This window comes from Erithacus rubecula (genome assembly GCF_903797595.1).
Source record: "Erithacus rubecula genome assembly, chromosome: 3".
In the NCBI taxonomy this organism is placed as follows: domain Eukaryota; kingdom Metazoa; phylum Chordata; class Aves; order Passeriformes; family Muscicapidae; genus Erithacus; species Erithacus rubecula.
The window spans coordinates 50,432,828-50,446,859 of NC_136689.1; the positions used below are offsets into that span (position 1 = coordinate 50,432,828).

The 14,032-nt window shown below is 36.9% G+C and overlaps 1 protein-coding gene across 4 annotated transcripts in view; it reads left to right on the plus strand.

Moving 5' to 3' along the window:
• Window positions 1-14,032, plus strand: part of TPK1 (thiamin pyrophosphokinase 1) — a 305,416-nt gene that overhangs the window by 193,454 nt on the left and 97,930 nt on the right. For 3 of the 4 annotated variants that reach the window (XM_079300660.1, XM_079300659.1, XM_079300662.1), the window contains one exon: window positions 4,939-5,085. The exons of the other annotated variant lie outside the window; for it this stretch is intronic. In XM_079300660.1, coding sequence (XP_079156786.1) covers window positions 4,939-5,085 — 147 coding nt within the window. The remainder of the gene's footprint in view (window positions 1-4,938; window positions 5,086-14,032) is intronic. 4 annotated transcript variants of the gene reach the window in all.

Below are 14,032 nucleotides of genomic sequence, written 5' to 3' on the forward strand. Positions count from 1 at the left end.
TAGAGAAAGCACTTGGGTGAAACTGTAAAAAAATGAAGATTAAAAAGCAATAAATGCTTTGTGAGGGAGCTGGAACAATAAAATATATAGATTAGTATAGTCAGTGAGGTGGGGATGAAGCTGATTGAAGGTTATCATCTCAGGTACACACACTGGATGGCAGCCTTTGTCTGAGACCTCTTGTTCCTGGGAAGAGTCAGATGGTTGAAGCAATAAGAAAATTCTGGCTAAAGTAGAGAGGATTCTACCTGAGCAAAGTTCAGGTGCTGCTGTGTGGTTCAGCATCTCATTTCTACAGAAATGAATGTCATACTTTTTATGTAAAACACTGAGCTAGGGAGCCAGTATAATCAACTCAAGTGGACAATATCTTGCTACATATTTAACATTGGATTGTGGAATTTTAGTACTCCATTAAATTTATATTGCAGTTTTGAGGATGATATAAAAAAATACTTATCTGGCCAGCACTAGAGCTCTGACACAGCTATGGGCAAATGAGTTAAAATCTACTCTGGCCCATTTGTTATCAAGTGAAGTGCTTGATGTGTTTGTCTTTGGTCCTGAAGCTGATGTGAAGACCAGAAAATAATTTAAGCCACATCCTGATGAAGATGAAGATGCTTTTTTTGTAAGCTGGTCAAAATTGATGAAGTGACAAACCAATAAAGCAATAATAAATCTACCATTCACGCTAATTGTTCAACCTAATTGTTCAGTTTTCAGCATGAGACACATATATATATATATGTATATGTGTGTGTATGTATATATATTTCAGCATATAATAAACTTCCAAAATGCTATGCATATACTACAATAATTTTGTTGTCTATGTCATATTCCTTTAAAAATTAAGTTAAAGGAATAATCTTATGAATTCTAGAAAATTAAGAAAGACTGTGGAAGATGAAAGGATTTCAGTGAAGTGAAAAGGTGCTAAAACCCCACCATGTTACAATCAGGTATCTAACCTGTAACTGGCATACTAGTATCTTGAATATTAGCAGTGGATGGTCTCCATGATCCATCTCCCCCCATGAGAGGGAGATTTCGTCACGACTCCAGAACTTTTACATCATTTTGATTACTCTTTCCTTTCTGTTTTTCCTTTAAGGGGAGATCTTTGCAGTTTCTTCAGTGCTGCTGATTGTTGTCAGTAAATTTGTTTCCTTTCATCCACCCACTTCCCTGAGACTTAGGCATGTATGTTTGCAAGTTGTCTGGCTACAAGTGAACTCATGGGGAAGAAAGTCTTTTGAGTTGTCTGTCCTTTCCCTGGGGAGAGGATTTCTTATCCAAGATAATGAGCATGGTTTTGAAAATAGTGGGTTTCATTTGCTATAAGTTTGAGTGTTGGACTTCACTCTTATGTGTCATGGTGTTGCTGACATTGCAAAGCTAGGTACTGCACTCTTTTCACCCACTCCAGGCAGTTCACAGCTTCCTGTGTCCTTAAACGTGCATTCTTCAGTCAAAAATAGAAAATTTCTTTGCATTTAACCCATTTATACTAGAAGGAGGAATGTCAGCTGGGCCAGCTTTCACAGTGTTTAGCAAGCCTGCAAAGAGTTTACAGCAGATTGTCCATTTCAATATTCTCTGTGAGAGTGGAAGCAGGAACCTGAGCAATTTTATTCTGATACAGTGAGAGCCTCAGCTCCCCTTGGTTACTGCACCCTCTAAATTACAGTTTGTGGGAGAAGGAAAAAATACATCCATGAATTACCAGCACAAACCTTACTGTATGCTTCCCTTCTCCTTTTGACTGTCATGCTCATTCCTAATGACTTCTGAAACTTTCTCAAGACATACTAACATATGGGTGTATCTTTTCAAGGTGACTGGATCCTACCCTTAGATCTTTTAATTCAGCTTATAGATAGTCCAAGAAAATGTAGCTGCAATGATCTAAGGTGTTCTCTGTAGTTATTTATGATTTTATGTCCTCTTTTTTCAGGAAATGAACAACACAGTATGAAAACAAATTGTGTAAGGGAACTGGTGATGGGACATTTAAGTGAAGCATGAGCATTTCAATTGAAGTACAGCATGTTAGTTAAATGTTGCCTGCTGGGCTCATTAGCAGTAACAGGATTAATTCTGTGGCCTGTGGTATGCAGGAAATCATAGTGCAAAAAACAAATGGCCTTTCCTCTTTGTAGTGTGGGAATATCTAAATGCACCAGTCCTTGGGTATTCACTTTGTCTTAGGTTCTGGAATGACAAGGAGTTGTGTACATGCTTTCATGGCACATCCATTTTCTTAAGTTCTTGTCAGAGTTAGAGGAGCAGTGATTGCAGGGAAGGAACTGATTGTTTTGTTAGTTTGTGGTTTTTGTGTTGTGTTCTGAAGGGATGGTTTTAACAGAGGTGATAGCTTTAGGATGAAAAGGTTCGTGAGGTTTTGGTTGCACTTGGCCTCTCTGTGTTTTTTGCTTTTTTTAATAAACAAAGTGTGAATGCCTAGACCTTCAAATAAAGGCTCTAGAAGTCCTACAACGTCTGGATGCCTGTCACTTCTGTCAAGATTATCCAGTAAAAGGTGGTACTGTAAACTGTCATAGAAGTATAGAATTTTAGCTTTTCTCTTTGTTTCTCTCATACTCTAGCTGGGTTTGTTTGCATACCTGTCACATGTTTGTGTTTTTCATTTTCACAATCCATGCAAACCCTGAATAATAGATACATTCCCTTTTCAGATATCTTTATTATCCTTCTCCCAAAACAGCTCAACCCCATACCTCTGGTTTATCAATGCCTTTTCAACATGTCTACTCCATGCTATATTGGTTTGATTTTCTTCCTTTTTGGTAACCAGTCCACAAGACTGCACTGTTACAACTGAATAAGGGGTAGGCCTTTGAGCAGGATTCTGTATTACTGGAAAATATAAGAAGTACTTTTTTTGCAACATTTTTCTTTAACTTTCAGTGCTCTGGCAGTCACTGCCACAGAATTCTGTGGATTTGTGCACTTCATCTCTTGAGCTGGATACTGTACTTCATGGGAAGCATATGTGTGATGATAACAAAGAAGGGTTTACAAGAGAAAGAAGACACATTTAGAATGTTACTGCATCATTTCAATTCCATAGTTCAAAAGAACTATGTATTTCTTTCATTCTTACCTTTTCTATTGGTACCAATCATCAAAGCCAAAACAAACAAATTTGTGTATGCTGAGATATATATACACCAAGAAACTATACAGTAGTTGCTTGGTTTCTTGAAGACTAATCTAGGCTAATATTTGAGCTTTAGCCCCATTTCTTAGAAGAAAAGCAGCATGCATGTGGATCCTGCTCCTTTGTCAAGCCACCTTAAGTTCTCTGTGGTTCCAGATTAATACAGCTGATTTCCACCATGGCCTCCCTTGGGGAAGGAGGAGAGCATTTTAGTTTTCTGGTAGGGATCTGACACGTGTTGGTGGGTCTTATTAGTAGTATTATTTTCAGAGAATTGATCCACCCTTTTAACTCACAGTCATCACCAGTCAAACAAAATCAGTTTGTTTCTAAAGTGGAATCAATAACAGGGAAAATATATCACGGTATTATGGCTTAGCTGGAAACACATGCTTTTTACCTTTTGCTATTTTGTCTTCCAGTTAAGGGTAGGTTTTCTTACCATTCATATTCTCTTGGTTGTACATTTTGTATGTGTGATCTGTAATCTGCACAGAAAATACATGCTGTCAGCAGTACAAGGATAGGTTTTTTTTGTTTCAGTGTTTGCTGCTAGTGTAATGTGTTATATTGATCCACTCTGGCCTCTGAAGAGTTTTCCAGGTAGGGATGAAAAGGATGGTATATATCTTCAAGACCTTAGTTTTCATGCAAAACAATATTCAACAGAATCATAAAGCCCTAGATCTGGTAATAAAAATAGAAGCTTATGCTATTAATACATCATTCCAGATACACAGAGCACCATTATGCGGCTCTTGGGCTGAGTAAAATTTCACATAATCACAGTAAGCATAGACTTAAGCTCTGTAAAGTTGGAAAGTTAACCAGATGGCCATTGTCAAATCAGCTTCTCAAGACTTCAGAGCTGCAATGTCTTAGGGCCCTAGACATGACTTAGTGTTAGCTTTTTAAAATACAATTACTGAACATAACTGATCTACATTATGGAAGTAATAATAATAATACTTTGCACTCAGTGACCTTTTATTTAAGGACCCTAAAGCTCTTAACCAAGCCTTTTGAATACTCCCTTTCTGCTTGTAGGAAATAGTGTTCAGAGTCTGGAGCACCTGTGTGAGAGAATTGAGCAGGAGCAGTCCAGCCCCATGGTGTATTGCAAGCAGTCAGAAGGTGTTTTCTGTTTGGCTGACTCTGGAGAGTGCTCCTGTGGCTGGATGTCCCTGACAGCTGGGAGGTGATGTCCCAGTCACTTGGGGCAGAACTTCCTATGCAGTAGCACTTTAGTCTTGGGCAGGGCCAGCCTTTGAGTGGTATTGCTTGTACATGGAATGAGAATGACACATAATGGCCTAACCTGATATTTCCTTTATTTGCTCTGTCTACTGTGAGTATAATGATGAAATTATGTAAAGAACTGGGGATTCTGTGGTTCAGATATAGCACGCCTACCCAAGGAGCTTATGTGTGGAGTGATGCATCCTAGACTCTATATATTTGGGACAGACCTTCAAAGACTGGCCTGCATTTTAGGGAAAATGCTTATATCCTTTTAAAAAGTGCCACATGTTGGCCATAGATTTATGGTGCTTTAGTACTCAGCTTAAAAATCACATAATGGTATTTATAGGCAATGGGAGTAAATAATTGTATTTGACATTTGCTTTTCTACAGTCAGTAGTTATTTTTTCTTTTTTTTCTTCCCTCAAGCTGTTTTCATTGTGGATTGTCAGGGTCCAAAGATCATTCCTGAGAGTTTTCTTGGTGAGTCTTTTTGTTCTGTCTTTTAGGTCGATGTCATTGTGGCTTTGGGCGGGCTCGGAGGACGCTTTGATCAAACAATGGCATCGGTAGAAACGCTTTTTCATGCAACAAATATCACTCCTTCTCCAGTGATAGTTATCCAGGAGTGCTCACTGATCTACCTGCTTCAGCCTGTAAGTGTTGTGAAAAAGTACTTTGTAATAAAACTGACCTTCCACCCACACTGACATGGTAGGTCTTGCTCCATTAAATGCTCACTTTATCAGTTGTGTTCTGTAGGGTCAGAGCTGAAATATAAAATACATTGCAGGCAAGCTGACAGCAATGGTGGGCTCTGAATTCCTCCTCTGAAAAAGATTATGTTTAGTTTTTTAACAAGAGGTTTGCTTAAAATGGGAGAAGCAAGAAAATCAGGAAGCATGAAAACTGAATTGGGTCGATATAAAATGTTGATTATAAATGGGGAAAAAAATAAAATTAACCTTTTAAATTAGATTCCAGTAAGTCTAAATTTAGCACACACCCATTTTGCATGGTGAGTACCATACAGAGGTCTTCAATAGAGGAACAAAGAAAAGATGTAAGAGGATGTTATGAGGCAGTTCTTGACACACATCAGGCAGAGCTCTTATGCAGTCCAAATGGTGCAGTTCATTATGATGGAAATCCATCTAGCATCAACAGGGGAATTTATTTAAGATGTGTTATTTCTGGGGTTTTTTCAGATCTGTTATTGCATTTATTGATTCACAAAACAACACGCACAAAATATCTTGCTGATCTTCAGCTTCTGAGATTTAAATTAAAGGCAAATCTAAACATCAAACACTGTTCTCTAACAGTGATTCATTTATTTTTTTGGAAAATATGTTTTCCCCTTGGCAAGGTTTCTAAAAGATTAGCTAACTTTCCCAATTTCTCTTGGAAAGCTTATTCTATTAAAATAAATAACATTCACAGGTAAATTTGACACAACCTTGCACCAGATGTGCTTCACTGTAATTTGAGAAAAGCATTAATGAAGTTCAATGAGATTATAGATTTGAAGCCACAGGGGCAGGTGCTCTATTAACAATTTGAAGCACTGTGTTTGCAAGAAAGGTTGTAGGCACAGGACCTCTTTTGCCAGTATGATGAGGAACTACTCTGATCATATTTAGTTGCACAGCTAAATATATGAAGGCAGCACAGTCAGGAGGAAAGAGAAATAAAGGATAACTGTGGTTAAAATCTAAAAGTGAGGAGTTACTTGCTTGTAATTGATCTATGTGTACAGTACGTCACTGACCACTAAATTTCCTTTAGGATATTTTTAAGAACATGCTGAAGAGCTGAAATAAAGTGGACAATTTCCAGTTTAACTTACAAAACTCTTGCTAAGACTGGAAAGATTTCTAATTATTTTCATTCATCTTTTCCATAAGTGGCTTTAAAATCCCATGCCTAAGGTTGCTTTCATGAGTCTTCCATGAATAATTAAACCCTTTGCAACTTGAAAAAAGTCGTGATCTGTGCATTTTAAATAGAAATGGGAGGTTGCTAATTGTTTTGTTTGCTGGAAACTTCTTTGTTCTTTTTTTAAATAATGCCATACAAAAAGCATTTAATGTTTTTTTTGTAGATGAGCAGAGTTATGTAGGAAACTTCAGGCTATTTCTTCAGGCAGAAATAAGGGGCAGATATAGGTGCAGGCCATTTAAACAATCTTAGTGCTAACTTTGACACAAAATTGCTTTTCATGTTTGATTTAAACTTGTCACTGTTGGCATCTTCAGTCAACTGTTGTGGTACCTCCAGATAATAACATTAACCCTGCACAGTTGTTATTCTTTTAAAAAGTGAGTAGTTTATAAACTGAGAGAAACAAGGATCCTATGCTTGCAAGAACTCTCTCTCTTTTATTTTTTTTTTTTTTAATGGAGTTCAGCTTTCAGATATTTTTCTCTCCCAAACAGCAACAATAGTGACATTTTCTCTTTCCCCCCTCTTCCCACTGTAATTTAAATCAAGGTAGGAGGGAGTTTAACACAGCAGGAGACCCACTGACAGTTCGAAATGCAAGTCTGGAAACTGTGCAATAAATGAAGCAAGGTTTTGAGATTCAAATGCTGATGCAAATGATACAGTTGAGAGGATGTTGCTTTTTTTATAAATGTAGAATGAAAACCTTTCTCTCTTGGGAAGAAGAATCTGATCTTTATGGGATTCTTTGAATAAAATGTATGGGCAAAACATAGTTATGATTTTGATTCCAAATAATGTTAGCCTTTGGTTTGGTGTAGCAGGAGAGTGGTTCTCTGTCGTGTGTACCGAGGCAGAATCTAAAACATTTGGATACAGCAGATAAGCTGGTTTTCCCTAAGACCCCTAGGATACAGACCAAGGGGAGTAGCAAGTCAAGCTGCTGAATTTATAGCTACCAGTGCAGAAACTAAGAGGCAGATTGTGTGAGTAGATATCGAAGGCCATGAAAAACCTATTAATTATTAATCTATTAAAAAGTGAGAGATTTCAAATTGTTACAATGTTGGTATAGAAGGTTATGGTAGAAGAAATACATCAATATTTAACACATTTGTAAAGTGTTCACAGTGTTGCAGGAAACATTATGAACTTGCTAAAAGTCTTCAGGGTTGTAAGAGGAAGACAGCAAGGACAATGCCTGATTTGGGATCCAGTGCAGATTACCAGGCAAGGTGGACCAGGTAAACAAAGTCTTTTTTCACCAGCTAATAATATTATCCAAGTATTGAATGTAAGAATAATTAGAACTTTGAGTATTGAGGCATTTCTTGGGAAACAGATAGGCAGACAATTCAAATAGATAAAAATGTTTTGTTATGGAAAGCAAAGAAAACTACAAGGAAATGAACTCTCTTATGTTCATTTCTGACCTTTAAGGATGAGCTCCTCTAAGGAAAGAGAAAAAAAAAAACGGGAATAATTACATCCCATAAATACCTGTCTTCATGATCTCTGTGGAGAAACTGGGTGGGAGGCTGAAATGTAGATATATAGACTGTAAGTATGCAAATTTAGATAAATGAATTCCAATATATATCACACCACTAAAAAAAATTTAAGAAAATAATGCAGGCAAAGAATGAGTTGCACCTATGGAAGGGCCCAAACAATGAGAACATAGTTTGTAGCTACAGAATGTATAAATTGACAGTGAAAGATTTTCTCTTGTCTCAATGGGAAAGGAAAACTAATGACAAGCAGCCTAAATGAGCAGGTTTGCTCAGTCCTCACTAAAGCAAAATATTCCTTTGAACAGATAACCAGCACCATTCAAATTGGTGACAAAGTCTGAAGAATTTAAATTGCTTCAGAGAAAAAGCAAATAAAAGATGGAGCTGCCTTTGATTCTGCCAGCTTCAAGGGCTGTTACTTTTTGTGTGCCATGAAACACTAATTAGGGTAGGAGTCACAAACAGGGACTTTGTAAGAATTTTAGGATGTGATGCTTGTTCTGAAGCATTTTCTTGTGTGATGATTGGAGTTTGAAAGAAAAGAAAAAAGAAAAATATGTACCTGTGTACCAAATAGATGCTATATTTTATTCTGTAGTAGGGGAGGGAAGAAAGCTTGAATTTTTAATAAAGAGTAATCAGTCTTAATAAGCAGGATATTTTATGCAAGAGTTCATACACTTTATGTTTGAAATTTGGTAATATCAATTACCATTAGACTATACCCTGGCTGAAGAGCATAAGGCCCTTAGAGTCATGTTTATCATGCTAGCCATGCTCAATATGAATGGCTTAAGGTTTCACATACATACTTTCTCATTTTCTGGTTGTGTGCTTCTCAGGAGTACAGAAACATTAGCTTCTGTACACTGAGCATAAATTATCTTTTATCTGTGAGTTTTATGGCAGTTTGTAATACAAGGTAATAGGATTTATGACCAAGAAATGAGAAGATGTCCAAGAGTTAATGAGGCTTGTCTTTTACATATACTGAGCAGTTCAGTTTTCCCCACACAGGATTCCAGCCCTAGGATGTAGAGAAGAATTGCTGCCTACACATGAAAATGTGTTAGAGCAGCATATTTTTGTCAGCTAACTAACTCTTTTGAAAGAGTGTGTGAATACTTTGATAACCCTTTTTCTTGCACCCGGCTTTTCTTGTGAGTGCATGCCTGCCTTCCCTGTGAGAAATGATGAATAATTTAACGTCATAGGCAGTGGCCCAGCAGCTAAATGTGAGCAGTAAGAATCAGGAATCCCATGCCTTATTCTTGGCTCTTTAGCACAATTTCCTTGAAGGAGAATATATTAGGTAGTCTTTTGATCCCACAGTCTCCTAGATAGTAAATTGGGTAAAACCCATGTTCTTCTCTGAATGGGTACTGTGTGGCTCGTTCAGTTATTTACAAAATGCCATTACATCCTCTGCTCTGCACTGGGGTGGAACATAGTATCATGGTAATAGTAACAACAGTATTAGCAAGGCCCTTAATTAACATAAATATTGCCATACAGGAAGCTGTGCAGATAATTAGCTAGCATGGACCCGAGCACAGTTTCGGTGGGAGCCAGCCATCCTTGTCGCAGATGGCGTCTGGGCATGCTGCGGGTTTAGCACAGGCCAGGAGCTGCTTCCCAAGCTTTGGAAGGGACCACCTTGTCATGGGGCCAAGACAGATCAGCCACATGCACATGAGCACTGCTGTGCTCTTGGCTTGAGTTCCAGAGCCATTACCTGAAGTGATTTACAGGTGCAGACAGAGTGACTTGGCATGAAGATGTGCTCCTAGATGGAGACACTGCGGCAGATGGGAGAGAAGGTACGAACACCAGGATCTTTGCTGAGGTTTGTTGCTGCAGTTCTCTGTGCCAATGTTATTTGATTTGGTTGTGTAAAGTTTAATGGGAAGCTCACGGTATATACCTTCAACTTGTGAGTTTTTCTCTGGCAGCCAGTTCTTGAAATTTGCAGGAAACTCAAGAATGAGTTAACCGATCAGTTCTGTCCCACCTCATGTATAAGATACAGATCTGGCTTGCACTCAATGGAGAAAATCCTTAATGAATTGTGCCTCCTGCAGGGGATAATTTTGGGATCTGGAAATTTAATGTCTCCGTTTCCTAGATATGTATTTTTGATGGGTAAATTCAGTTTCAAAAATATTGCAGTTGCAAAGGAAGGCATTTAAACATTACCTCATATTTAAACCTGCATTTAGTACTTAAAATGCTTATTGTCCTGAAAGCCTCTCTCTCCTGTTTGATATCTTCTCTCAAAGAGTACTATTGGAACTCAATCTACTTGACAAAGCTCTGTGCTTCAAGCTCCTTGTGGAATTCACAAATATACTTCTTGTTCTTTGATAAATACCTCTTTTTGTAACTTTTTCAATGAGAAAGCCAGCCATTCAGCTGGGCAGAAACACTGCAATGTCAAAAATATTAGCTGAGGAAAAATCTTGATCCAGCCTTTCTCTGGGAACTTGAGTTCTTCACAGAAAACCTTGCAGAAATGGGTTTTGGGCTTCCAGAGGTTTAGTATTACATTGAAGTGGCTTCTCAGGAAAAAAAAAAAAAAAAAAAAAAAAAAAAAAGGAGAAAAGAAAAAAGGTTGCTATGTTGGTAGTTCAGCTGCCTTAGTTTCCTTCTTTGTAAGAAACTTTGAGGATTTGGTTACAGATCAATGTCTTTTCTTAAAATAAGACTTTAACTAGTCTGTATTTTTATTATTTCCTGGGAAAATCCAGCTGGACCAATTAGTTCTTATCCTGTGGTAATGCAGTGGGCCTGTGTAAATGTGACCTAAAAAGGTGACAGGTCTACAGAACTTAGGTTTATTTCATGGTAATTCATGGCTATGAAGTGGTGTTGCTTCATGTTTTTGCACAGGATTTCTCTGTTTTACTGAATATTAGTGGTCCAAAATTAATTCATATTTCTCAATAACATTCTGACCTAGAAAAGTCTACTTGCTATCTTGCTTCTCACTGTTACAAAAGGAAAGTTCTGGGTGGATTTTCTCTTAACAGCTAAATTCTTTGTAACTTGGCTCTATTCCAACATTAGCAAATGTGTAGTATGAAATACACAAAGATTACATAAACCTTAGAAATAATAATTAGCTTTTAAAATAGTCAAATCTTTTTAAACAGTTTGTTTAGCATCATTTAAAAGTGCAGCCTGCATCAACTTTATGGGTGATATCTAATAGTTATGGATTTCTTCTTTATAAGGAAGACAAACTGACAACAAAAAAATTCATAAATCAATTTGTTAGCTTGCAGGTAACCAGTTTAATAAAGAACCTATCTTTCAGAAAGGAAAGGAAAATACCAAGCCATCATTGTGAAGTGAAAAAGAATAGTCTTTATTAAATGAAATTTTCATCTGTTCATGATTTTTAAGAAACAGGTCATACTCTAGAGCAGGATATGATAATCACACAGCTGTTTTTAAATTCTCATCTTAACGGTGTCTGCAAGAGAAGATGATGTAAGGAGTCTAATTGCGTTTCTTAGGTATTTCTGAGTTTTGAAGTCATCCAGTGGGATTCACAATCAATAGCTTGCACTTGGTGTCAACAGTTCTGCTCACAAATTTTTTCGATATTTGTTCAGATTTTTAATTAGTTACTGCAGCTGCTGATGGATGATCACCAGGGAGAGCCCTAAATGAAACTCTTCCAATGAGATTCCTGTTCTCTGTTGTTGCCCCTAGCTGCTGTAATATGATCTTGTCAATATGATAATATCTATTTTGTTACTTTATGGAAACCACAAGATGGTTTTTGCTACACAGCTGATTATCTTAGAGCTGGTTTGTTGGAGTTCTTTTCCCCAAAACTTGTCAATTACTTTTCTTTCCTTCAAAATCTTAATCCATCTTTTCATCCTCTTCCTTAGAAAACTTCTTTTTGCAGTGATCTGATACTTCAGGCTTTTGTGTGCAATGTAATATTAATAAATTTGGGTACTATTAAACAATTCTTTTCTTCTGCTTTAAATCAATGGTCAGCAGCAAATTACAAAATGTTTGTCTTTGACATTTGCTTATTGGTAGGAGCTGATACATAAGCTGGGATCAATAGGAAGCTGGTAAAACTTAATCCTGTTTTAAAAATATTGGTAAGCTGAGAAAGACCACAGTAGTATTTTCACTTCCTGTGTGTCCACTTACCTTTATTCTGAATGGAACAAAGCTGGAGAATGTGTGTCTGTGTGTCTGTGTGTCTGTGTGTGTGCGTTCTTTCCAGTTTTGTTTGGGTTTTTTTCCCAGGTAGGACTTTACGCCTATATGGGGATTTTGTAGCAAGACAAAGAATTTCTAAGCTTCTAGTGAATAGATTTTTGGTCAAAAAGAGAAAAAAAAAAAAAAAAAAAAAAAAAAAAAGACAAAAGCACTTTAAAAGACTGTTAATTTGGATTCCAAATTTGACCAAAATATTTAAATTTTTTTGTACATAATAAGCTTTCTATTTCTACAAGGTGCCATATTTTTATACTTTAATAAAGGAACATTATGCAAATGCTTGTCTGTATGAAGGTGTCATAGTCTGGTACTTTGCAGATTGATTTTGTACTATTTTTATGGTTATGATTTAAAGTATTTGTCTATCCTATAATGCCTGGGAGAAGTAACGTAATGTTTTGAATTTCAAGGTCAACCATTAGACATGAAGAAGTAAGAGGACTCAGAGGAATAATTATTAACATTTTCTGTGCCTTATCAGATGCCGTCCTCCTTACTAAGTAGTCATCATACTGCAAGATCTTACTTTCTTCATCTAATCTTGTTTCTTCCACTTTCCCTTTCTTTTTCCTCTGGATTTTTCTTGGATCCTATCAACTGTCTTTTTGCAGCACATCATTTTATCTTAATTTTTTAGTTCAGTTTTGTCTAAACAGTTCTAGCTTTAACTTAAGCAGCCACTGCTACCCTGAAGATTTTTCCCAGGATTTGTTTCCTCCCAGCAGTCACAATTGAAGCTATGAAGTATTAAGTCATCAATGCCAAGTCATTCTGGCTTCATCAATTCATAAAATCATAGAATCATATTTCCCTTGGGTCCCACAATGTTTCATCTTTATTTCATTGTACCAATGACCAAAGTGGCCCCATATTTAGTTCTGGAATCTACTGGGATGATACCTGCCACAGTGTGCCTTTGCATCATCCTGAAATCATTGCTGTGCTGTAACTCTTTGTTCAGCTTTATTGTGTTAGCCCAAATTTCTCAAGTCCTGGAATTCTCTTCTACCCACTAAGTGACCAAGGCAACTTACTGCCTTGCTTGAGGTGCATTTCACCAGAGTTTTCCAGTAGCAACTTGCCCCTTTGAGTATTAAGGGGATTTCAATGGTAGTTTGGGGGCATGCAATTTTTTTCCCTCCCTGCCTGAGTTACAGAAAGTTCTGTAGGGAAACTAAAAAGTATCAGAAGTCTGTAATCTGTGACAGAACCTTATCTGGAAAGAAAATTAATGGAAAATATTTTATTTCATACAATCAGAAATATAGCAGGGAAAATCAATATTATTGTTCCTATCCTGGATTTAAATAACAGTAAAAATTGAAGTGATAGTGGGTGATAAATTATTTTCTATTACAAAATAAAAAAAATAAAAATGCTGAACACTTAATTGTTGACCTGAAGGGTTTATAGAATCCTTTAGAGTTAAATTTAATAATAGTCTTTTCTGTTCACATCTGAGTACTGGTAATAGTTGAAGCTGTAGAAGGTAAGCATCTGTATTCTGGCCTCAGTTATATTTGAAAATGTGTTATCTCTTCAATTCAATACCTTTGTGAAATGGCTTAGGCTTTTTGTAATCCCCTACAGTATCACTGTTAATTCTGCATATGCCAGGGCAGTGGTGTCAACTGTATGGATTTTCAACATTTACTCTTAATATTAAAAAAGGGTCAGGGCAGAAGAATGATAATATTTGGTAATATCAGAGGTTCTAGGGAAAATGCTGTCCTACACTGATAAACAAGATTTAGGTAGAACTATTCAGCTTTGCCATGGGAAGTGATTGACTTGGCAATCCGAATTTTCTTCATGTTGATAACAACTGATTACATTACTTCAGGACTCTCTGTGCTCTAACAGAACATCCCAAGAGCAGATGGGAATCAGGGAATGA